Source organism: Myotis davidii, unplaced genomic scaffold (assembly GCF_000327345.1).
Source record: "Myotis davidii unplaced genomic scaffold, ASM32734v1 scaffold6, whole genome shotgun sequence".
In the NCBI taxonomy this organism is placed as follows: Eukaryota; Metazoa; Chordata; class Mammalia; order Chiroptera; family Vespertilionidae; genus Myotis; species Myotis davidii.
This window is the reverse complement of record NW_006383011.1, coordinates 13,982,526-14,008,429: the sequence shown is the minus strand read 5'-3', so window position 1 is coordinate 14,008,429 and position 25,904 is coordinate 13,982,526. Positions and strand designations below refer to the sequence as shown.

Below are 25,904 nucleotides of genomic sequence, written 5' to 3'. Positions count from 1 at the left end.
TACTCCTCAAGCAGACCATCATGAACACCTGCAGGACTTAGGACTGGGTGCCAGTGGAGGTACTGGCTCCCTGCTCCTACCTTCCCTTCCCATTCTAATCCCATCCTGCATGCATGGGGGCTGCACCTCTGGGCTCCATCAACACCCTGCAAACAGTGATCCTGGGGGTGTGCACATTGGGGGTGTGGCTCACTGTAGGGAGGACAAGGCAGACCCAGAGTATTTTGGCAGGAGATTTCGGGACCACAAATATCAGCGTGTTCAATGCAGGCTGGGTGGTCATGTCCCCTGGGCCTTGCGGCTGCTGGACTCCCTAGCTGTGGGTGGGGCATGGCCAAAGTGGGGCCTCATAGTGGTGTCTTGGGCAGGTCTAAGGGCCCTTCTGACCTTGTAGTGTTTCATTTGTGAGATGACTGATGATGGCAGAGAAAAGGGGTCTGGCCACTTTTCATACAAATGGGCTTTTACAGGGATGAGCAAAAATACACGTAAAGGTTATGCCCTTCTTGAGGAAATACCTTAGACTGTTCAAACTCCTTCTTATGGACCTTGGCCCACAGTCAAATTTCGCCTGTGACTTAGGGCTCTCCTGGGTTAGAGTGCACTTCATGGACTTTTACTCTCTCCCTGGCTTCTGCTGAGCTCAGCTGCAGGCCAGCCGGGGTGGCCCTGTTAAATGGTGTTGCAGGGAATTAATAAAAATCCTGCTCACCTGAGTGCCATACTGTGCTCCATTTTCCTTGTTCATCTGATTAACAATGCACCACCCTGGCTTCCCTAGGACCCTTCTCTCACTGGCTGTGTGAGAACACAGTAGCCATCAGCAGCTGGGCTGGTCCTGCTGCCAGAGGTGTCGGAAACGGCCACTGTCCTTCATTCATGCTAATACTAGTGTTTCCAGTATCTCTACTGTTATGTAGCTCCAGCAAGGGGACAATAGGCAACTTAAATTCTAATCTCGCTGTGCCTTCTGTTAGCTGCATGACCCTGGATAGGTCACTAAACCTCTAAATGTAATTTCTTCTCTCATAACAAGAGAATCCGTCTACCTCACAGGAACATTTTAAGGATCTAATGAGCCAGTGCAAGTCAAAGTCTTCTAGAATGTGTAAAGCCCATTGAAATTTAGGAGATTATTATCACTGTGGTGTGAATCATTTATCATTTCCCTTGCAAAGTGACAGCTCTGCAGGAGAGCAGCTTTGCTATGGGGAGGGTGGGGAGATGATGAGGATGAAAGAGGGGCTGGGGAATCCAGAAGGATGAGGAGGAGAAGAAGGAGGTGCAACAGCTGTTAAAGGAAATGAAAAGTGACTAAAATTCAAGATCTCCCAGTGTTCAGTCAGTACTAGGCTAGGAGGTCTATACACATAGGCTCGATTCATCCTTAGTATGAACTTTCAGATATTTTTCTCCCACTTCACCTTCAGCTTTTTAGAAGTAATAAAACTAATCTGGCTCCCTGTAATATTTTTTGGCCTTGTCCCTTACTATTTTCTCTTATCCCCTTTTCTCTGCTCCAGCCATGTTGACCTTATTTTTCTACAACATAACATGCTTAGCTTAGCCTGAAGGCTTCTGTGCTTGCTGTCCCCTCTGTCCGGAACACCCTTTTCTCTGTCCACATGTCTCACTTTCCATTTCCTTTCTGTCTTTAGTCAAAGGTCACCTTTTCAGGGAGGCCTTTTTTTTAAAAAAAAATATATTTTATTGATTTTTTACAGAGAGGAAGGGAGAGGGATAGAGAGTTAGAAACATCGATGAGAGAGAAACATCCATCAGCTGCCTCCTGCACATCTCCTCCTGGGATGTGCCCGCAACCAAGGCACATGCCCCTGACTGGAATCGAACCTGGGACCTTTCAGTCCGCAAGCCGACGCTCTATCCACTGAGCCAAACCGGTTTTGGCTTCAGGGAGGCCTTTAGTTATCTCCTGACATTTCATATGGTATCTTGCTTCCCTGATTTGTGTTTTGTCATTAGCACTTGTCACTGTCTAGCGTTCAATACATTTGACTGATTTAGCTCATGTGTCCTCTATAACCTCTACTAGAATGTAAACTCCATGAGGGTAGAAATTTGTCTGATTATTTACCACTGTATTTCCAGTGACTAGAAATATGCTTGGCTTCGAGTAGGCAATCAATAATATTGATTGAATGAGTGAATGAATGGAAAACATTGCTGGGTTTCTTCACAGCTTTTGATTTTGGTAAGTGGTCACCAGTGATATAATTTATCACAATTCCAAATGCTAAGCAGTATGTCTTTTGAATGGACTCCCTTCTACAAATAACTTGGCTCTTGAATTTTGATATAAAAGCTGTCCACTGAAATACATAGAAAATAAGCTGCCTGAAAGCACTGCAGACATCCTAGGAGGGAGGGCTTAACAAGCCAGCCTGATTGATCCCCAGCCCAAGGTGGGTCAGTTCAATGTGGACGGTGGTCCTCTTGGGCCATTTCCTGAGGGAGCATTACCTTGACTTATTAGGTATGGGGGAGCCTGGGCTGAAAGAAGCTCATGCTGTACTTGAAACAGATGGAAGGGATAATTTTATTGGGATTTCTGCAGGGATATGGCCTATAGAGTGTTCCCATCACTTTATAGGCAGTGTGCCCTAATTGGTATTTTTCAAGTTTTTTCCTTCCTCTTCTTCCTCTCCCCTCACCCACTTGATGGAAATCAGGAACATATAGCTCTTTGGTAGATTTATTTTTCAAAAACAGGAACGCTGCACTATAGCTTCTGCTATTTATGAGACAACTAAAAACCTTCTGTACCCAAATCTCATCTTTACTCAGATCATTGATACCTGGAAGTGTAAATGACCCTAGCTAATGATACGTGGGGGAGAATTGCCTGAAAATCCTCCAAATGCAGAGCTGAAAGTGCTTTTGCATCTTATTACATGGAAACTATCACTAGAAATAAGATGCTTTTTATGGTATTTTTCTTCCTTTATCTTTGTTTAATAAAAAATGCCTCAAGATTCTGTGTTGTAAACAAAAGAAAAGGAAGCAAGAGAACACAGATAGAGCACTCTTACAAACTTTGGAATTTAGTGCATTTTGAGGCCTATTATCCAAGAACAGAATGCGCAGGGACTGTGGGTAAAGCTATTGGAGAAAATATAATATTATGAAGACCTTGGGTCTTCATGAAAAGGATCAAGTTGTCCTTACATTATCTGATGTCTGAAGTGAGGAGGCTTTAAGGACCTTCAGAAATCTTTGTCACAAATTGAAAGGTTTTTAAGACCAAGACGGGCAAGTAGAAGCCCAAAGAGACACAGTCAGGGCCTGGCTCCCTTCCACATTGCTCCTTTCTTTAATTTGTCTTGCCCTTCTGTCTCTCTTCTCCTCATGTCTCCCCTCTTTCTGTCCTAATGCATTTCTTTTATTTGTGACTTATTTTTTTTTCTTTCTCCTTTTACATTTTGCCTCGAACAGGACATTTCTTGGCCAGTGTCTGATTCCAGTGGTTGCCTTCAGATCTGAGCAACTTTCAGAGTTTGTTCTAGGGAGGACTTGAATAGACCAACATAGGGAGGAGAAGAACAGATCAACCCTGGGGAGGAGAACAGACCAACCTTCCCCTATACCCTGGGGAGGACTACAGGGTATAGGTAGATGGGGAGAGGAGAGAGGGATGAGGACATAAAATGTGAGTTGTGAAGGTGCCATGTGCACCCTGACCTTGAACCCCCCTGGGCTTCCTCCCATGGGAGAGGATTTGGGTTTACTCAGGTTGGAGGCTGGGATTGCTGATCCAACATTCCTCCCACTGCAGGCTGGGTGGTCATGAGGAAATACCTTAGAGTGCCCTTCCACCTTGCTGGCTGGCAGAGACATCCTTCTCCTATAGAGGCAAAATGTGACAGATTTGTTTTGCCTCTTGCAGCCAGGGCAGGAATCTTAGATAATGGGGTAGGGAGAAATGTTTCCTGAGGGTTTCTGGGAAGAAATTTTCTTCCCTTTGAAATGACAGATGCATGGAAGGGAAGACCTCCCTTCTTTGTTACTGAACTTGGTCATGCCTACATGTGGCATCTAGAATTGCTATAGAAACCTTGCTACCACCACCAGGAAATCATGGCTGAAGACTCCGTGGGTTCTGGGTCCTTGAGACCACTGAGTTTCCCATACAAGTCCGGAGCATCTCATGTCACTGGCCTCATTGTTTCAGCCATTTTTAGTTGGAGTTTGCTTCTTGCAGCTGAAAGCATTTGATGAACATCAGCAAGCACAATCTCATGGTTGGCGTTATTTTGTGCTTTTAGTTCCTTTCTTTAATATATTCAATAGACAAAACATCCCATATATTTGTCTTGTTTCTCCAATGCCCCTTATAATCCAAATGCTGAAAGTTCATTCCTTGCCTGTTTTTATAAACTTTACTAATAAAATACTTTATGAGCCCAAAGCTTGTGGCCATCATACTAGAATAAATAATATCAGTTTCAACAATTTGTTTTTGCTCTTCTAATGAATGCTGAATAATGTTGGTCTAAATAAGACAGAGTGGCACTTCTGGTAAGATCCATCACATCTTGGAGATACAAGTGCAGAAGGGCTTTTCCTCTTGTTTTATCCCTCCCTTCATGTCTTCCTTCCAGAAACAATGTCTGAAGGTTTCCCGATGTTTAACACATGAAGCCCTAGTGTTTACCTCCATGATGAAGACCCCCCAGATTTTTTAAAAAAATATATTTTATTGACTTTTTACAGAGAGGAAGGGAGAGGGATAGATAGTTTGAAACATCGATGAGAGAGAAACATCGATCAACTGCCTTCTTTGCACCTCACACTGGGGATGTCCCACTGGGCAAGACCCTCCCCACCCCCCGATTTTGCAGAATAATTTTATCATCAAGATTAAAGGCAATATGCCCTAACCGGTTTGGCTCAGTGGATAGAGCGTCGGCCTGAGGACTGAAGGGTCCTAGGTTTGATTCTGATCAAGGGCATGTACCTTGGTTGCAGGCCCATCCCCAGTAGGGGGTGTGCAGGAGGCAGCTGATCGATGTTTCTCTCTCATCGATGTTTCAAACTATCTATCCCTCTCCCTTCCTCTCTGTAAAAAGTCAATAAAATATATTTTAAAAAAAGATTAGAGGCAATAAGAACAAAAATGTGGCTCAGTTTGATCTTGTGGGGTTTCATATCATCCTTATAATTTCCTGAATGCTTGTGATCTTCCCTTTGTGACTGCTTGCCCTGTGGACTTCACTCTCCAGCATCATATGTAGAGAGGACATCCTTGTAAAGGCTGCTTAATCAATCCCCACAAGTATAAGCCAATTCCCTGTAACATATACAGGGTGTCCCTAAATCATGTATATACACTTTAACAGCTCAGAGCTCAATTTTGACAATGAAATGTATTTTAATAAACACTGCCTTTATAATTATTTAAAGTGCATATAAATTTTTGGGGGACACCTTATGTATACCTGTGCATGCATGACTGGTTCTGCTTCTTTAGTTGAACCCTAATTGATAGAATATAGAACCTAGTCCAGGAGTCAGAGAACTTGAAGGAGGATCCAGGGTAAGCTGGAGCAATTGCTGGCCCAGATACTGCTGCATTGCAATGAGCTGAATCAGCAGATCAGCAATAAACTGTATGAATGACCAAATAAATGGCTGCTTCATCCTTGCTGTTCTCCTGTTTTTCCAGGAATCCTCCTTGTGGCCCACCCTAGTAGAAAACATAAGGCGGGGAATTCTGGGAAATGTAGTTCAGCCTATCCAATTTGACACATTACAAAGCCATCATGTGAGTTCTCCATACATATTTGTTGAATGAATGAATGAATGAATATTGTGCCGCTGCTTTTGGAAGTTTTCTGGTTGTCAGAATACCCAATCCTGGCTCTACCTCTTACAAGCCAAGCAATTTTGAACAAGTCACTTAACCCTTTGAGCCACTTAACCCCTTGATTTCCTCATCTGAAAAACTCCAAGAATAACCCATGGTCTGTCTATTTAATGGGACTTTTATAGGGATCAGTTGAGGTGGTCTGAACAAAAGCACTGTGAACATTATAAAGTGCAAAAGAAATGTGACTTTGTAGTATTGTATTGTTTTAATTATTAATATTGTTATTAATGCTTCAGCTTCCTATTATATCATATGGAGTTAACAGTTCCCAACTAATTTACCTGTTAGGTAAGCAAGGAATATAAAGTTATGTGAAGTATGTGGAAACACTCTGTATTCCATGGCATAGTTTTCAGAGGCAAGACAATTATCATTCCACACTTGGTTATATTTACACATTGTTTTATTTCTGGGCTAAATGTCTTAGAGGGACAAGTGTGTAATTGGAGCCATTGGTGACCCTGGGACCTGTAGGGCAGTGGCCATTCCTTGGATGGGAGTTGTGGGCACTGGATGAGTTTTCTGTCCTGTAAATCTGGGCTTGCATTTCACAGCAGCCGAACTTGCTCAGCAGAATGAAGAAATCCCTGCGGAAGTTCTTGGTGAAGATGGCATAGAGGAAAGGGTTTGCACAGGAGTTGATGGGGTAGAACAGGACCAGGAGGATCTTTGACTTGGACACGGTGATGAGGGGCACTCTGAGGGAGGCAGAGATGGCAAAGAAGGAGATGGGTGCCATGCAGAGGAAGTCTGTGAAGATGAGCACGGCCATGCGCTTGGCAATTTTGGTATCACTAGAGGAGGACACGGTGTTGGGGTTCCTCACTGTGAGATAGATGTGAATGTAGCAGCCACAAATCACCACAAAGGCCAGGGCATTGAGCACAAGGAGGGATAGAACATACAGCTGTGACAAGGCGCTGTCAATATCCATGGGCAGGCAGATGCTCACCTTCATGTAGCTGCTAATGCCAAAGATGGGAAAGAGGGCGACTGCAAAAGCGAAGATCCAGCCTCCCAGCATGACACTGGCAGCATGGCGGAGCTGCACCCTACATTCCAGCTGCATGGCATGGGTGATGGTGTGCCATCTTTCCAGAGTGATGGCTATTAGCGTGTAGACTGAGAGCTCACTGGCAAAGACAGTGAAAAAGCCGGCTGCATCACAGCCTGCTCCAGTCTGCCAGTCAATGGCATAGTTGTGGTACTGGCTTTTGGTGTGGATGTCGACAGATGCTATGAGCAGCAGGTAGATTCCAATGCAGAGATCGGCAAAGGCCAGGTTGCACATTAGGAACCGGGGGACTGTGAGTTTGTATTGGCTGGTAATCAGAATCACCAGCACCACAATGTTCCCAGTGATGGCCAGGATGCTAATAAACCATATCAAGATTCTGAGAATATCATACCCCATGATATCTTCACATGGATTGAATGCATCTGGTTTAGGAGAGCAAATCACATTAACCACTTCACTGCATAAGCCATAGTCAGATTCACTGTACGTCATGTCAAATCCTTTGGCATAACTGGATTCATCGTCTTCTGCCAAAGAGATTCTCTGACCCCTAGCCTGAGTCATACCATCAACTTCTTGCCTTAAAATAGATTTGTTGCAAATTGGATGACGCTCAGAACTAGAAAAATACACAAAGGAATAGAATCAGCATCCTGGATCCAAAATGGCAGATATATCACTGTCTTTGCATAGGGTAGGGATGATGGGGTTTCTTTCTGAGATTTCCCCCCTTTCTACCAGTCTGTCTGCCCTTGAGGCTGAGATCAAGGGTTAATGCTGCTTACTGTAAATGAGCAGAACAACTCATGTATATATTCCTAGAGTTAGATGGCCCACTGGGGAAACCATCTGGCCACAACCTGAATGTGGGGAGGAAGGCGCCTGGGACTAGCTAAGCCTTTGCTGTTAAGTGCAAATAATTTACAGATCTCATATCAACTCTACTTCTTCCCTCCCCCATCTCCATTCAGCTTTCTTTTAATATGCCCGAGTAGTGTCTATTCCCATTCCCGTACTCTGTACTCAGGTCGCTGGGAGATCTGGACAGTTTTCTGACTCAAATGAGAACATACTTGCTTCTTTTATCTACATAAATTGGAGGATCTGTCTGTGGTTAGTTCCCAGCCAGCCCCCGTCCCTGGCTCCTTGATACTTAGGGTATTGGGAGACCTGCTAATTTGCTTGAAATGTTACTGAGGCTCCTGTTATTATCTCACTCTCCAGGGGCCACAGTAGGCCTCAGACATGCATTTGTCCACAGAGTAAACCTGGCTCTCTGATATTAAATTGTTCACTAGTGAATGCGCCAAAGAGCAAATGCAGGTTGCAAGGGGCCCTGATTTACCCCAAGATTGTAAGACATCTCCTGGGAGCTGGCTCTTCTTGGGCTCACTTTTCAGTCTCAGTTTTCCTTTTATACCCAAATGTACAAGAGGCCTTGTCAACAGGATAGGGGGACTTTCATAAGTGATGTGAATGACAGCCAGATCAGAAATATTCTACCCAGACAGGTGAATTGCACAGGTAGAGACAGAGAGGGTAACAGTTCTGTTTTGAAGTGAAGGCTTCAAAGGAATGGGGATGTTTCACTCTGGGTCTCTTTTACGATGGAACTGGGGACTTTGAGTTTGTATTGGCTGGTAATCAGAATCACCAGCACCATGCTGTTCCCTAACTCCCTCCCTCCCAAAGGGACACGCTCACAGCAACGTAACTGACTGCCTTTCTCTCAAACCTTAACATAGTTCCATGTGAGCGGGAAGCGAGTGCTAAAACTCTTCAAAGACCCTCATAAGAAGGAGAGAATGGCTGAGGGAGTGGAAGAAGTAGAAATACCATTTGACAGTCAAGGGTGAGTGCAGCCAAGTGTCCCAACCTGCAAAGACGGACTCCCCCCTAATGTCTTGGAGCAGGGCTGTTAGGGAGAATCCTTTCCTCTCTTTTCTTCCTCTGAGAAGGGAGTTGGTTTGCCAGGAAATCATTTTTTCTTGGCCCAAAGGACTCTCTCTTTTTTGGTTGCTGTTAGAGACTGTGCCATCTTTTGTTTTAGAGAATAATAGGGCTTCTCACATCAGTCATGGATTGCACAAAGGGGGCTACACAGTTAACATACATGTAATTGAAAATGCACAGAAAATCTTTTGTTTTAGTCAGAGATCTTACAAGAAAGGTGATGCAAGCTCAGAGATAGGCATAGAGGGGGCAAGAGAATACTCTGTGGTCTTTATTCTAACTTCTGACTCCCAAACCCTGTCCCAGCTGTCATTGGATCAGTGACAACACAATCTACGAACAGAAAGTAAGTAATCTGGTGCCTGTAGACTCTAATCTGTTCATTGCAACAAATCTGGCTTAACCATCTAGAGACAGCCTTCACTTCCCGGGGCTGATGTTGGATTCTGAAAAGATTCCTACTGTTGATACCACTACCAATATATTTTAAATATTTATAGTTTCATTTCCCCAAATAGAAGTGACCCAACAACATGAGTGCAGAAAAGGTAAACAATGCATGTCTCTGAGAAAAGAGTAAAAACAAAGATGGAAACGAGGGAAACAACATCTTGCCCCTGCAGTCTTTTTGCAAATTCTAAGAATCAGAGCGATGGGAATTCAGTTTAGGGTCAGTTGAGAAAGTGGTACTCTCAGACCCTGATAAATCAATGAACAGATATTTGGGAAGTGCATGGTGGGGTGGCCCAGAGCCTGAGCTTTGGAGACACATAGACTAGAGGGTTTGGATCTGAGTTTGGTTGGTGCTAGTTAAGTTCTTTACTGTCTCTGAGCCCCAGTTTCTGTCTCTGTGGGAAAGGAATAGAAATAGCACTGTTACCTTTGTGAGAATTAAATGAGATAAAGGTGCAAAGCATTACAGTGCTTGGCAGTGAGCCCTCAGCAAGTATCAGCAGTAAGAAGACAGATGATAGTGGCTACTATCAGGCTGAGGTCTAGGCCCTCTGTGGGCACTTAGAGGCTTTTATGTCATTGTGCATCAGTTAAAAAGATAGCTGTGAAGAAAAGGCCTAGATATGAGAGAAATTCAGTAATAACAAAATAACAGTGCAAGCTAAGTATAACTATGACAAGGAACTAACTGGTTCAGTAACAGATGAGGGGTGTGGTTAACAAATTCTTTCGGTGAGAGGCCGGGAGGGCCACTGACCAAAACCTCACAGTCATGAGGGCCTAATATTTACACTTTGGGCATTTCCAAACGAGGACTGGAAGAACAATTTCATCGTACAACTTTGAACTTGAATCTCATTACCAAACTACACCTAATATGGTATACAATGAAATAACACCATTAAAAATATCCTGTGGTTATCTTCTGAATAGCATAACTACTTGGTTTTTGTGTGTGTAAATGTGTCAATTAAAGACTAAACACCCACAGCTATTTTCCTTTGTTTTGGCATTTTTTTTTTTTTTTTTAGAAGAGGCATGGGCCTCTCCTTTGCTGTACCCGATGGGCCCTGATGGCAAATTACCATAGGGACCTAGAAAGGTTGGGAGCTGGGTGGTCTGGAGGGACCAGGGAAGGCTCCCAGTGATGGGACAGTGCAAGGCCACCCTGGAGATTTCTGGTTGGGAGAGCCCCGAGGCTACATGTACACTATAGCAGGTGGCAAGACCAGAGGAGTAGGAGCAACACAGTAGATAATATATATTCCTGTGGCATATTGGCACGGGGCCCAACAGCATACCATGTACTGTGCTTGCAGTGATCTTAATATCCTTTGAGATTTCTCCCGAGAGGCCTTCGGTTCCAGGATTTTGGCAGTGAATTGGTATATTTCTTGCCCTGGCTAGAACAACTCTTGTGTGGAATATAAAAGAGGCAAGCCTCCTGCCTAGCCCAAGCCCTTAAGAATGTTAGTCATTTGGAAGAAATTCCCTGGCCCTTGAGCTAATTGGTGAGGAGTGTCCAGTACTGGATTGTTTCCCAGTGAATTTGCATGCAAATTCTGAAAAGGGATCCCTTTCCTGAAAATCTTTCAGATGGGTCTGAGGGTGAACCTCTATTTACTTCAAAACCACTTTAAGATGTTTTGTTTTTAGTTTTTAGTTCTGTTTTGCTTTTGAGCAGGAGATATGTCTATATGAGCAGGTCAATGCATGTTAAAAGTTGCATAATAGAGGACACTGCATTAAAAAGTGAAATAACGCCGTAACTGGTTTGGCTCAGTGGATAGAGCGTTGGCCTGCGGACTGAAAGGTCCCAGGTTCAATTCCGGCCAAGGGCATGTACCTTGGTTGCAGGCACATCCCCAGTAGGGGGTGTGCAGGAGGCAGCTGATCGATGTTTCTCTCTCATCGATGTTCTAGCTCTCTATCTCTCTCCCTTCCTCTCTGTAAAAAATCAATAAAATATATTTTTTAAAAAAGTGAAATAACAGCACCATAAAGCTGTATCAGTGCTGGGCTACCATATAAGAGTGGTGACAAGGCATCACGTGATTGAGTGTAGTGCATGCTGTGGATTGTATCGGTTCAGGGATGGGTGAGAGCCCAGAGAACTCCTGGTATCCCATAATTCTATCTCCAGTGGATCCTTTGAATGTCTGGAACATGTGCAAGCTCCACAATATTCCCTCTTCACTCTCTCCAGATCCTGGCAATGATTATTTCATTTTGTTTTGTGTGTCCAGTTATCTTCTGGGATATGGCTCTATTGGGATCACTTTTTTAAATCGGACCAACCTTGAAAGCCAAATGAACAGATGTCCCAAACCTTGTTCTCCCTGTGAGGTGCCAATACCAAAGATGGATTAGAGTGGATTAGAGAGGCTTAGCGTGGCTGGGATGTGCCATGGATGTGTGTGCATCAGTCTCTGGTGTGATCTTTATGCTTCTTCCCTCCAAAGTTGACTTTGGTGGTTCCTGGGACACTTATGTGGCAGAGAGTTGGGACTTGATGGATAAATCCATATTTAGAGGAAAAAGGGAAGAAATATTAATTTAGCATCAGCCATGCGTTAGGCACTATACTTGGTGTTTTTCATGTTACCTCATTTAACATTTGGTAGGTAGTCTACCATGGGGTAGCCTTCTTCCGTGAGCCCATTTTCAGAGAAACTGGAAACCCTCTACAATACCGAGGCTTTGATCTAGAATATGTCTAAGGGCTTTCATCAGGAAGATCTCGCTTCTAGTGGATTCTCTTAATGCCACAGGTACATAGAAGTTGTGGACCAACTTCTGCATTGGAGAACTCCCAAGCAAGGCTCAAGGGGTGGGCAGGAGAAGACTCACATTCGCTGTCTCCAGTTTGCAAAGGCACAGCAGTGGCTGGGGTAGGTGAGGCTGGCCTCCGTGAGTGCAACAAGCTTTTCTAGACTGGGAAGCTTTTTTAAGTTGTAAGTTGACCTGGCCCGCAGCTTCTTAAGATTTTCTAAGCCATAGCTAGGCAGGGAATGGATCCTGGTTCTTGAAATATCTCTACAAAGAGAAAAAGTAAACATAACCTGATTACCATGGGTCTAAAATTTTCTGCTCCATTAACAGGCAAAATAGCAGACACAGCAGTGATTCTCTTACATGGGTGAGGAGGGAGACTCCAATTCATCCAACATACTTCGGTCAGATCAATATTCTGTTAACAGGAATTTGGTTCAGTGGAAGCCCTGACCCTTGTGTTTGTGGTAGGAAGACTTAAGTAACAGGACACATTGAATTCTGAATATACTTTCTTCCTGGCTGATCTGGGGCTTAAATGTAGCCCTCTCCCTTTCTACAGTCTATAGAATAGACCAACAAATTTGCATAGAATTTGATAATCTCCTTCCCACTGTGAAACCAGCTTAAAAATAGTTCTGATAAGCTGGGGTGGAATCTATGGCCAAATATCAGAAAAGGGTGAGAAGAGAATACACTGTAAGGGGAAGAGGAGTCTGGTGGGTAGTAGAGACACCCTCAGCACAAAGTCAAAATGGCAATGACTTGCCTGCCCCTCTACCTCTCAGATTTGTGGCCTTGCTCAAATGTCACTTCTCCATGTTTCAATTTCCTCAGCTATAAAATAGGAATGATAATAATCATATCTACTTCAGAAGGTTGTTGTGAGAATTAAATGAGCTAAATAAAATACATGAAGAACTTCCTGGGCAAAAGACAGCACGTGGCTAGCAGCTATTATCCATAAATTAATCAATCTCTCTTTCTCTCTCACACATCACAATGATCAGAGACAAAACAGCAAGATTTCTGAAACACAAAATTGTGAGCAAAGTGGAATGATTTAAGCTACTAAGTTTTGGGGTAGTTTTTATGCAGCAGTGGCAAACCAAAGCACACTCCCATTGAAGTCTCTGTGATTCCATCATCTCAATCACTTTTACCAGTTGTAGAAGTATTTTTCCTTGAAAGCCAGGAGGAGCACAATAGCATTAGGTTTGTATGCTTTCTGCCTCTCTCACCACTTACTATCTTTTGCTTTATAAAGTAGCTCTTTGTATTTGCATTTTATCTCTCCTAGAGGGCAGAGGGTTCCTTGCATTCCAAACAGTGCCTTTCACATGGCAAGCACCCAGGAAATGGTTGTTTTGTTTGAAGATAGGCTGGGGAGTAACACTGAAGGATTGGGGAAGGGAATAAATAGATCACCCCAGCCAACTGTGATGTCTCCTAACCTCTAGCAATTACAAAGAATCGTGTACCTTGTATTATCTCTTCTATGCTTTCATATTGTTTGACTTTTCATGTATATTTGTTTTGTCTCCTCGGCCAGACTTCAGATGCTCTAAGAGCGGGGATTATTAAGATATTTTTGTGTGCTACATCATATCTGGCACATGGCTGTGCTCATGAAATCTACTCAATAGATACTTGTCTGAGAGCAGAGATGCCTCAGCATCATAATAACAGTGAGAGGCTGGAGCAAGTCTTACAGGGGAGCAATTTAAAAAAAAGAAATATGCAACATAGACTGAGAGAGGAAATCTGGATTTAAAGGGAGCTCAGCAAAAGAGTGTTTCTGCAGCAGGCAGCTGTTTGTGACTGACAGCATCAAAGGCACCAGGAAAGGAGCAACCTTGCGCAAAGTTTACAAGGAGACAGAATAAACAGGATAATGTGTGGGGTGGGTTGACGTGAATGCAATCCAATGCCTTGGTGTTTGATTGGGAACCTATTAGGGAAGCTCTGGTGCCTTTCTGTCTGCTCAGTGTTCTGGAGTCAGCTGATTCCTCCTTTTCAGCTGCAGAATCTGTGAGCTGCTGTCATTTGCACCAGGTGGCTTTGTTGCCATGAGACGAAGGCATCTTGTCAAAGTCCTGGCACCCAGATCTTCTCCTGGTTGATGTTGAAAGGAGGGAATGGTTGGTAGACACTTCAAGAGTTTGATAAAGCAAAAGACTTTAGTAAAAGTGGTTCCTGGGTGGTTGGGAAATAAAAGTGTTTGTAGATGTGTTTGCTTAAAGGTTACTGGATACTTGCTGAAGTTAGCAGACAGGGAAACTTACAAGACTTCTACATCTTGGACTGGCAGAGAAATATTTCTCTGGTTTCTCCACGGAGTAAGAAAAGTTCATAGAAATTTATGTCAGCAGTGATAAAGGTAAGAGGATACTGTTCCGTGTGATTTGACACTTAGCAACAGATAATATTCACACACACACACACACACACAAATACAAACACAAGGGCACACAGACACACACAGTCCATTCCCTGGCTATGATTCTTCCATGTGGCCTGGAAATCTAATGTTAGGTTTTAATTCCTGTGTAAAAGCACTTTCCACTATTAGGATGCAAATATCCCTGGGGGAGTAACAAAATAAGACATTATCAGTTATTCACATCTCATGGAAGTAGGTTATTATGATTATAGGATAAGATAAGCTTGTTGAGAGGCCCAGAGCACAAAGTGTGGCAGTGAGAGGTTTTCAGGAGGATTATTCTGGGCAACCAAGATTATTCTGGATGAAAGGGGGGAACCACAGGATGGGATTTAAACCTTGAAAGCCAGGTATCAGAGTTTAGAATTTATATAAGCAGAAGAACGGCTTATTGAAAGCTGTGTTTTTATAAGATTAATCTTGAGAACCTTGAGCCTGGCACATAGTAGGTGCTCATAAATACTTGTTAAATGAATCAGAAGGAGAAAGGATTGAAGATAGGAAGGAGACGAAGGCTGATGCAGAAGTTTAGGCATAAGCTAAGAACTCACCTTTCCACACACTGTCATTTCATCTGTTAAAAGTCACTGTATCACATGACAGAGATTTATTGGACACCTGCGATGTTACTATAACCTGTGACAATTTCTGCAGAGCTTATTGTTCTGGGCAGTGACATTTGTCCCTCTACAGTATACTTCAGTGCAGGTACTATTTGTTTTTAAGTCCCTTTATCCCCTACACCTAACATAGTATCAGACACATAGTAGGTACTCAATCAACATCTACTACATGTATAACCTGTAAGACGTAATATGCTCAATGAATAGTTGAGAATGTTTGCTTTATTGCTGACATGTATAGGGATGGTGGGCTAGGCAAGGGGACAGGGGTAGTCTTGGGTGGGCTGGTGTTTTTAATCCTTGTCTTCCTGCTTGGTTTAATGGCTGCAGTCATAAGATGCCATTCTGGTTAACATTTCAGCACATGCTATGTTCTGGCAGTGACTGGTTTTGAGAATTTAAATCCTGACATGTACCAATGGGAGTATTCATGGATGATGGCTGGCACTGAAGAGATTTAGTAATCCTAAACTGTTTCAACATTGTTAGGATTCTTGATTTTGAGATGTGAAGTGGAGAGGGAGACAGCCGTCAGTAATAAGACGCTGAGTCAGGAGAGGCAGGAGTTAAATTGTGCTATGTGCCCCGTTTAATAAAGTGTGTTATAGCTAGTGCCACAAATTTGATTTGAACAATTTCTATTTTTCCCAGCAAAGATGTTATTATAGGTCAATCATTTCCATAAGTGCCAGCACATTTCTGGTGTGTACTACACTGACAGATGGTTAGAAGACCTCTCTTTCATGATCCTAGGCGGAATGAAAATGCAATTTACTGTCTATAGGACTGTGGGTATACTGGTAATGGAAGAGAATCTTTCTTATACAAATAACTCAGTGTTTGAATCTCAACTATCAAATGAATCTGAACTATAGCCAAATCAATTTGATAAACTATCAGAATATGATTGTACTGGCTCCAGCTTGCAAAGGCAATGCATTAAAATTTTCCCACAGGAAACTGTTTCCTAAAGAAACAGCAATTACTTGATTGCTTAAGAAAATAAACTTGAGTGAGTTCAGAATATCAGGTGAAAACTCAGATGGCCACTGGCGTTCAAGGTCAAGACTCATGAGGGGGAAATCAGGATGCTAGGCTGCTCCTCTGAAACCCGATGCAGCTTGTCTGTGTGCCCCTGGCTTTCTCTGAATCTATTTCTCTCTGCAATGGAACATCTCGCCCTTGTACCCTCGGGTGTCCAGAGGCTCCCTGTTTTACACTCAACTACCATTTTTGCCTTCAGGAAAGGAGTTCTCATTGTTTGAGTGCCCTCCCCTGAACTCCCTTAGGATTCCTTGCACATGCCTGCGGTTGGGGAGGAAGATTCACACCGCTGGCTCATGGAAGAGAATGTATAGAAACAGGGCGAGGCTTCTCATGCCCCAGCATTGGTGCACAGGCAGTGGTTCTGTGCTGTGAGGACCAGCAATGTCAGCTGGGAAGTTCTCAGAGCTGCAGTTTCTCAAACTGTCCTCCCCCCCCCCCCCCCCCAGTCCTGACTTGCTGAATCAAAAACTCTGGGTGTGGGGATCGGCTCTCGAGGCTTTCCTCAGCACGCCGAGTGAGTCTGATATATGGTCAAATTTAGAACCACTGCTTGAGGGCAGTTGTGCACCATCTCACTGCTGAGATGGCTCATAGCTGAGCTCTACTTTGGGAATGGCCCTTATATTACTTACCCAAGATTTGGCTCCTACCCAGGGACAGCCTGCACCCTGTAACTGCTGATGAAGAGGACTGGCCCCTTGCCTTAATCCAGTACAACTTTGAAGGGCCCTCTTAACTCCACAGCTCCCCGTAGGATCAGCTGAGGCCTCTGTTGCAAATGCATTGCTGTCAACTTCCCTCTTTGCCTGAGTTTTCTTCCATCAAGCACTTCCCAGTAAACCCGCTGCATGCAAATATCCATATCACAGTCTCATTGGCAGGGAGAGGAATCTGACCCAAGGCACAGTCCCAGCACTAGCCTGGGTGGCATCTTCTGTGGGCTGAGCAGTCTGTGCACACTCCTTCTCCTACCCATCAACCCACAGCACCTGGAGTGGGCAGGTCTTCTGCACATACCTTACCAAGTAGCTCCCAGGCCAGGGTTTAGCTTGGGTTGGCACATCAGGTTGCACAAGTAGAAGATGGGAAAGGCCATAGTCCCAGGTCAGCAAGCAGAGAGGCTGGAAAGACATCTGTGGACTAACCTAAAAGCCCCAGAATGGGAGCCTTGATGTTAAGGTGATCAATCTTCTTCCCTCTAAAGGGAGGAGAAGGACACTAGCAATTACTATAGGATAGGCGGGGATCTTGGCCAGGATCTTGCATATATATGCTCATGCATTGAGATTGAAAGGTGGAGGAATGCAGTATCACTCTCTACCCTTCTAAGTCATGACAAGTGCTCATAGTTCTTTTGGATTTTCTGTAAATTTCATTTACTTCTTTTTGGCCAGGAATGTTCCTATGGTAAAAAGGGTGAAAAATGGGCCTGTAACTTGAGGACCCTCCACAGCTGCCTGTGGTGGTGACATCTCTTTTCTTGCCGGCCGTGTGGTCAGGCAGTGGGTGGGCTCCGACGTGTTCTCCATCAGACCCTCTGAGGGCACACACTGCGCACACTGTGCCTCAGCCTGGGACCGGCTTGTACAGCCACAGGAGACAGTCTTCTGTGCTGTGTGTATGTTCTTGGGCCGGGAGCCTGGTATTTATAATTATTCCCTCCTCTGTTTTAGTTCATAGCCAATGGCAGGGGCCTTATCTAATTAGATACATTTCTGTACTTGAGGTAACATGAGATTGTGGGAATACATGGCACGTGAGGCAGAAGACCTAGTTTCTGGTCCAAGCTCTGTGGCTTATGGTGGCAGTGTGATCTCTAGCAGGTCACTTCCCAGGATAACAAGCTAGCTGGGGATTCTGTCCAACTTGAATGTTCTCGGTAGCAGTCAGTGGTGAAGGTGCTATGAATTAATAGTGCACCTGGTACAGGTGACATATGGAAAGCTATCCTTCCTATCACAGGTATGTTTGGCCATAACAGCGGGAGGTACCTATTTAGGAACATTTAAGCACTTCGGGAATTTTAGCTATATGAATTGACAAACTGCTTTTCTGGCTGTCAGAGATGTCCAGAGCACTTTCTCTAAGTTTATTTATCTTCCGAGTACACTAAGAATAGGAAACATTAATTAAGCATTACAAGTTCTAAGCACTTTGTGTAATTGGGCCCATGGACTATGCCCGGCACTCTTTATTTGTTATGCTCTTTCCTATTTAGTGTTAATAGCATGCATCATGGCCTGATGTATTGTTATATGCTTAGTTAGGGTCTGACTGGCCATTATGAGCATATAAGCTTTCTGTGAGAAGGAGCTTTCTTTTGTCTCCTGCACTATATATGGTGTATGGCACAGGGCTGGTTCTTAACATCCACTTGTTGAACGAGTGAATATATAAATACACACATACACACATTTACGTACATATATAATATTGTTAAGCCTCCAATAGTATTAGGAATAAGGTATTATATAGTTTTTGCCACTTTATTTTGGTGAGGAAATGACGGCTTGCAGAGGGGAAGGAACTGGCTTTAAACCCAGGTAGTCTGTCTGGCACCTCCCCTTTCATCATGCTCACACTTCTTCCTTTTGCTTATATTTCTTTGAACTTTTTTCTTCAAAGAGGCAGAGTCTCAAGTACTGGTTACAACACATCCTTTGTCATCAGTATCAACCATTTTGTGAATTTCTGCTTCACCCTATAGGGCAGTGATGGCGAACCTTTTGAGCTCGGCGTGTCAGCATTTTGAAAAACCCTAACTTAACTCTGGTGCCGTGTCACATATAGAAACTTTTTGATATTTGCAACCATAGTAAAACAAAGACTTATATTTTTGATATTTATTTTATATATTTAAATGACATTTAACAAAGAAAAATCAACCAAAAAAATGAGTTTGCGTGTCACCTCTTACACGCGTGTCATAGGTTCGCCATCACTGCTATAGGGTCTAGTGTTATTTGTAAACACACTAAGCCCAATAGGGAAAAGAACCTAGAAGATACATAAGTTCCAGCCAGAAGAAGAATATAAGCTTTTTGGTGAAAATGAAAGTGATGTTGATAGGTGATAGGTAGGAAACCACATGTAGTATATTATACTGACTGCTGAATAAGAGGTATACTGGTAGACGAGTGGCTCCCAGATGCTCACTGACCTTAGACAGCTATATAGGATCACCTAGAAAACCTTTAGACTTATTCATGTGTTTATCTGTTTTTTTCTCTCATTATTTCTTCTTGCATCTGACTCCTTCCTTCTGGGTTCCTTCTTTCTTCCTGTAGTAAATTCACCAGTAGGTGTAGCAGGTCTTGCTTATAGCCCTGGAAAACACATTTCCTAAAGGCTCTTTCAGATTTTGGTCCTTGCAGCCATGAAGGCTGTGGAGTCACAGAAGGAAGAATTCACTGTTGGCCGAGGGAAGAGGTGGGAATTAGGATGACCCTGCGGAAGGGCAGAGGCAGATGAGAAGAGAATAAGGGAAAGTCACTCCTGGAGGGAGGGAGGGAGATGTAGAAGCAACAATACAGACAAAGGTGCTGATGCAGGACTATGAGGCACTGAATGAATCCCAGGAGATCTGGAATCGAGGTAGCGAGGATTCAAAAATGGATGTGTGTGTGTGTCTCACTGGGTGAGGAAAAGTTCTGTGCATTTTGAGTAAGGAAGGAATGTGCTCTCCCTTCCAGGGAAGAGGAATCTGGCAGAGTGGTTAGGAGTCTGTACTGAGTCAGATCAGTTTGGTGTTAAAGTCCTGCTCTAAAATTTGCACGACTGTGGATGAGTTAGTTAACCCCTCCAGGGAAGCCAGTTTTTCCTTCTCTAAAATGAGACTAGGAGGGTCTACTGCAGAGGTTATTATAAGGATTAAATTAGAAAAGGCACCTTACACTTTTAAAACACTGGGACTTGGTAAGTGCTCCTTAAATGTTGTTAATCACTGAAAGTTAGAATGTGGACCAGCCCTAAATTGTCCCTATATTTTGCAGAGGACAGACCAAAATTGACCTGGATTGCCAGCCCTATCTTAAAGCTTTTATGAATTGGAGAAAGTTGACTTCTAACTTATTTTTACACACTGATCTCTCGTGCATGGTAATGGGACAAGCTACTCACAGAATGACTGGTCCAGAGGCTCCCTGGAAAACGTCATTAGGCAATTCTTCCAAATTGTTGTTGTCACTTAGATTCCTAAGGATGGAGTGGAGGAAAGATGGAGGGAAGCACAAAGCCACATAAACATCACTGTTCTAAGAGCCATTTCCCTCTCAATGGCCTGGAAGAATAGTCAAGGGCTACTTACAGCTCATCTAGTTGGGTTCCGTTGAATGCACAGCTGTGGATTTCTTCAATCCCATTCTTACTCAGCCATCTGAAATAAAAGGCCCATTAAAAAACCAATAATGTCAGATGCAAACAATACAAGGTTTCATAATTGGAAGCACTGGGGCAAGGTCAGACAGTGCAGGTTAGTGACAGAAATACAATGCCATCCTAAGGCTTGGGGATGGGGTGGACGGGAGACTGATTTATCACCGCATAACCTTTTGAAATGTTTGACATTCGCTTTGTGTGCATGTATTACCTATTCAGAGAAATAAATAAAATTTGATTTTGAAAAGGCACACTTAAGCATAGCAGCCTGGATCCTGTGAGGTCTTGGCACACATCATTTGCGTGCTGAGAGGATGCCAGGGAGGAGCTGATGGAAATCCTCCTCCCGAAGGACAGAAATCAAACGACGATTGAACAACTGTTTATAAGACAGCGAACATTTTGTATCACCTTTCTCTAAGGCCTTAAGCCTCTTACCCATGCTCACCCACAGCAGCATGCCTGGCTGTCATCACAAAGTGATCTAATTAAGCTGTCACACAACCTGAACATCTCCTGTAACCCATAGGGACCTGGTTATTGGAGGTTTGTGGAGGTGGCTCTGGGTTAAGCCAGAAAGGAAGAGAAATCAATTACAGAGACTGTGGGTTGTGGCGAGGCGAGGCGGTGTGAGTGAGCATGGAGGAGGCTGGATGTGGAACAGGCGTCCTGACTGTGCAAAGAAGGTCAGTGAGCAGGTTTCCCTGGACAGGGAACCCAGGGACACTTGGGCCATCAGCTCTGCATTGCTGTGTTCCTGGGTGGATCTGGAGACAAAACTAAAATCCAAGGGCGGGAGAGCTTAGCCCAAGGAGCCTCTGACCACCTGCTTTTGATGTGCTGTCAGGTTCTTTTCCCTGTGGGGCTTAGTGGGTTTACGAATACCACTGTTTACAAGCTGGCCCAGAGGAGCTCCTGCATACTCGGGACACTAGCTTCTAGACTGCAATGGATTGCTAGAAGGTGCCAAAAATCACAGGAGAACAACTATGGTCTTTTTCTTCCTCCTGGAGGCCAGTTTAGCTGAAAAATCCAGACCTGAGCAAGATAAATCTTTTAAAGCATTAGCATTCAACTGGTGGCTTCTGACGGTTTAGGAGTAGCAATGCACCTCCCCCCATATCCTCCCAGCCCATCCCCTACCCAGGAGAAAGCCTGGCCCAGGCACATCCAGCCTCCTGACTTCTTTGTCAGCCTCTCACAGAGAGTGAGAGTTGCTGGAGCAGCTGTCCCTACCTGTGGGATCCCTAGGGGTTTTTGGATCAAACACAGGAGTCAGCAAACTTTTTATGTCAAGGGCCAGTTAGTAAACTTCAGGTTTTGTGGGCCAAGAGGCAAAATGGGGATTCCTACATAGATACATTATAATATTCACTTATAAAATAATTTCCACAAAATTTTTGACCAAATTTAAAATATAATAGTAATAATTGAGTACTTTTTTTTTTGGGGGGGGGTATAGGTTTTTCTATTAAAAATAGTAATTGTTTCTTTCCATGGCAATAGCATTTGGCTTAATGTAGGTTAGATGTAATTGCTTCTATCATCAAAATGTTCACTTGTAGAAACCAGCCTTAGCTCATGGGCCATGGTTGGCTGACCTTTAATCTAACACAGGGCTGTGTAAATCCAAATGGGCTCCATCTGTTTTTCTGTAGAATAGATATTATTTTCTGAACACATATGTCTTACAAATGGATGTCACTATGAATAAATAATACACAAACCAATTTAAAAGAATGATTATATTCAAAGTAGCCCTTTTGTCTTTATGTATTATCTCAATCAACAGATACCATTATATGGGGTGGTGATGGTGGTGGTGTTATTTTTTTATGTCAACAGTGAATCATCTTACAAAAAAACAAACTGTGTCCAGCACTCCTACCCTGGGGTTTACATTAGGCTGTCGACTCTCAAACAACTAACACAGAGAAGACAACATTTATTAACTACATTCTTAGTCTCTTAAGAGAAGTATTGCTGATTTTAAAATAAGATGATGATGATAGCAACGATGCTGACAGCAATGATGACAACCTGGACAGAGCATCAGCAAAAGATTAACCAAGTCATGCTGTCCCTAGAGTGTTCACTCAGTAGAGGGTTAGGAGGCTCCAGAAACAAAGTCTGTCTTCAGCCTACAGAGTCAAGGTGCTGGCCCACGGAACTTCACTGAGAGGCAAGCAGGTGAGATGGAAGCCAATGAGGAAGGAAGGAAATTCACCTGGAGTGAGCCTGTCTTGTGGTCAGGGTGTGCTGGGAACTGGCATGCATGTAACCTTATTTTTTTTCTGAATTATGCAAGTCTGCTGATTGGCCATAACTAGGTACTTTCTCCATCAGACCCTCGGGTTGTAGGAGCAGATGGTGGTGGGGAAGGATTCAGAGGCCTCCACATGGTAGGCTTTTACTGCTATTTCCCCCAAGGCACTAGTCAACTGACAATCCTTCATTATTGGATATATATTTATAAGTATATATATCTATATATATCAGTATATATATCTATATCTATAATAATAAAAGCATAACATGCTAATTAGACTGGACAGCTGAACGACCTTCTGGATGTCATTCTGGACATCCTTCCAGACGAAGCTGCAGTGGTGGGGGCTGAGGCAGAGTGGTTAGGGGTGATCAGGCAGGCAGGCAGGTGAGCGGTTTCTCTATCTCTATCTCTATCTCTATCTCTATCTGAATAGGGCCTCGGGATTTTGAAAAATGCCAATGCACTGAGAACTTTTTCACTCATCAGTGCCATTTGTCATGCATTTTTTTTTTCTGCGTGTCCTTGGATGTCCCTGGTGGGAGGAAGTGCTCCTGTGTCCAGTCATGGCACCCAAACTAAGAACAAGTGGCATCTTAAGCTGTGTTAAGTATGGATCTTCTGATTCTATTATTTGTGGACTAAGAACCATCTGAAGTAAGAAAAATGGATTTTGTTCTCACAAATGTGACTTTATCCTTAGAGACATATCTGACAAGTTTTAATTCTTTGGAAAGGAAAGTATGTTCTGAATTCTGAGGAACGACAGTGTCCAGGAATAGGAGTTGGGAAAGAGCAGTTACGTTACGCACATTTCTTTTGTAGGTTTGGGTTTGCAAGGATCCTTCATAAATTCTTATTCCCTCAGGTCCTTTGCCTCCCCTTGGGGAGAGGTAAAGCTAAAAGGGCTAGGATACTTTGCCTTCTGTCTTAGGTTTGGGACAAAAAAGATATATGTTAATGTGCAAAACTGTGAGAATGACAGCCCACTCCTGCTTAATTATATCTTTTCTAGAAAAATATTCTATTGATAAATTTACCATATTATAATATTAACTAATTTTGAATTACTGAGTTTAAAAATAATACATATGCTTAGAGAAAAATTTAAAGAAATGCCAACATACAGGTACAACTGGTTACATTGGTCACTAATCTCCACCCTCTGTACTGTGGCCCAGGAATCCTTTTTCTGTTGTGTTTGTGTTACACGCAATGGGCATTAGTTTCCAAAAGCTCCTTTTACCCTTTTCTTTTCTAACCTCCATGGTCTTGATGATTCTGCTTCCACTGCTTATCCTTTGCTCTGCCTAAGCCCACTCATCTTTTAAAGCCCAACTGGACACAACCTCCTTTCTCAACCTTCTTTTCCTCATTTTAACTTTTCCTTCAACCTTCACATCACAGGCCAATCAGAATAAAATTTCCTTCTTTATTCTTAGAATAGTTGCTTTTACTTTGCATGTCTTTTATTTTGTTTGTATTTTAGTTAATTTCTTTTGCTTTCCCATTCTCTCATACTTGCCACACCTTCATCAGCTCGTTCCAACACACACACACACACACACACATTCCAATTACCAAGAACATATTAAGTGAAAGGATTAAGTATTATTCATCTATAATTTTTATTCTAATACTGTGTACTCTGAATATATGCCTTTGATTTTATTTTTTTCCTTCTCACATCCAATTCCTCTGCTAGTCACTTTCAAACCTTTTCCTTTTTTCTCTAATTAACTTATATCAAATACTGTGCTTAGCTTTATTCTTAAGTATGTGCTTATCTCTACTATTTCTCCCTCTCCCTCTCCCTCTCCCTCTCCATCTCCCTCTCCATCTCCCTCTCTCTCTCTCTCTGAAAATTCATATTAATCTCTCACCTCTCTCTCTCTCCCTCTCCCTCTCTCTCTTTCTCTCCTTCTCTTTCTCTCCCCAGCTGGTCATACTGTTGTTTTGAAAAGGATGAAAATTCTTTCCAGACTGAAACTTACCTTTTGTACACACTGGCATATTAAAAACACATGTATATATTTTTAAAATAATACAACAATGTGTAAAATAGAAAGATTAAATGCTTTCCTTACAGATGTAATTGCAGTTACTGGTTCCCTAAAAGTCATCTGTTCATCTGACTTCCAAGAATCTCACAAACACTTGGGGAGCCCCTAGTGCCCTATTTCTTGGCCGTCTGGGGAAGTAGCTACACTGCCACTCAGGCTCCTGGCACAGAATATTAGAAGGTAGTTCACTAATGACACAAAGTGCATTAAGAACTTTCCCAGAAGTCAGAGGGAATAATTCAAGCTCATTAAAAAAACGTGATTGTTCCAAGAAAATGAGAAGTCATCTTATGCTCAGCATGGGACTGAATGGAGCTGCTTCACATAGTTCTCAGGGAAGATGCGTATCTTCCTGGATTCAGCCTCCTTCCTGTCTTTTTCTTTCGGCAACAAAAGCCTTGCCAGGCAATAACTAGCTTTATTGATGCGTGAGCTATTCTGTCCTTCTGAACAGATGTTGCATCACAGGAGACCATCATTCAAAGAGCAATTTTAAATACTTGAATCACACCACAGCTTCATACATTATTAACACGATTCCATGTTGTGATTCTGAAATGCAAAGATGGGCCATGAGAGAAAAACACAGAACCAGGGAGAAATTTAAATGGTGAGATGCCAAAGTTACCCAGACGAAAAACGAGTATCTTGTTATGAGAGAGATGATTAAATGAAAAACCAAACGGTCCTCCACTGGATTTTGTTTTTCTCTACTTACAGAATTAGACTTTCAAAACTCAGTCCCATGAAAGAATTTCTTCCCACTGTGTGGATGTGTATATTGTCTTGAACATCTCTAGAAGAAAGTGCAGATGGATTAGATGTTTAGTTAGCTCCACTCATGTGACCGTCCCACTTTTAGTTACTCGGCATAACGTAGTCTTTAGCTGAGGTAATGTTTCAATCATTATATCTGAACAATGATGAGCTCAAAGTTTGGGAAATAAATGACATCTAAGTTATCTTTAGTATATTAGTTATTAACAATGGAATTATATA

General features: G+C 43.0%; 1 protein-coding gene across 2 annotated transcripts in view; it reads right to left on the bottom strand.

Annotated features, from left to right (window-relative positions):
- Positions 1-5,711: 5,711 nt before the first annotated feature.
- The window catches only part of FSHR (follicle stimulating hormone receptor), a 135,726-nt gene continuing 115,533 nt past the window's right edge, over positions 5,712-25,904 (bottom strand). Inside the window, exons 6-10 of one of the 2 annotated variants that reach the window (XM_006778611.1) lie at positions 25,624-25,701; positions 20,503-20,571; positions 20,316-20,390; positions 12,162-12,347; positions 5,712-7,524 (exon numbers count right to left, since the gene is read on the bottom strand). In XM_006778611.1, the coding sequence (XP_006778674.1) occupies positions 6,291-7,524; positions 12,162-12,347; positions 20,316-20,390; positions 20,503-20,571; positions 25,624-25,701 (1,642 nt within the window). In that variant the 3' untranslated portion in view covers positions 5,712-6,290. The remainder of the gene's footprint in view (positions 7,525-12,161; positions 12,348-20,315; positions 20,391-20,502; positions 20,572-25,623; positions 25,702-25,904) is intronic. The other variant, XM_006778612.1, reaches the window with a different exon arrangement.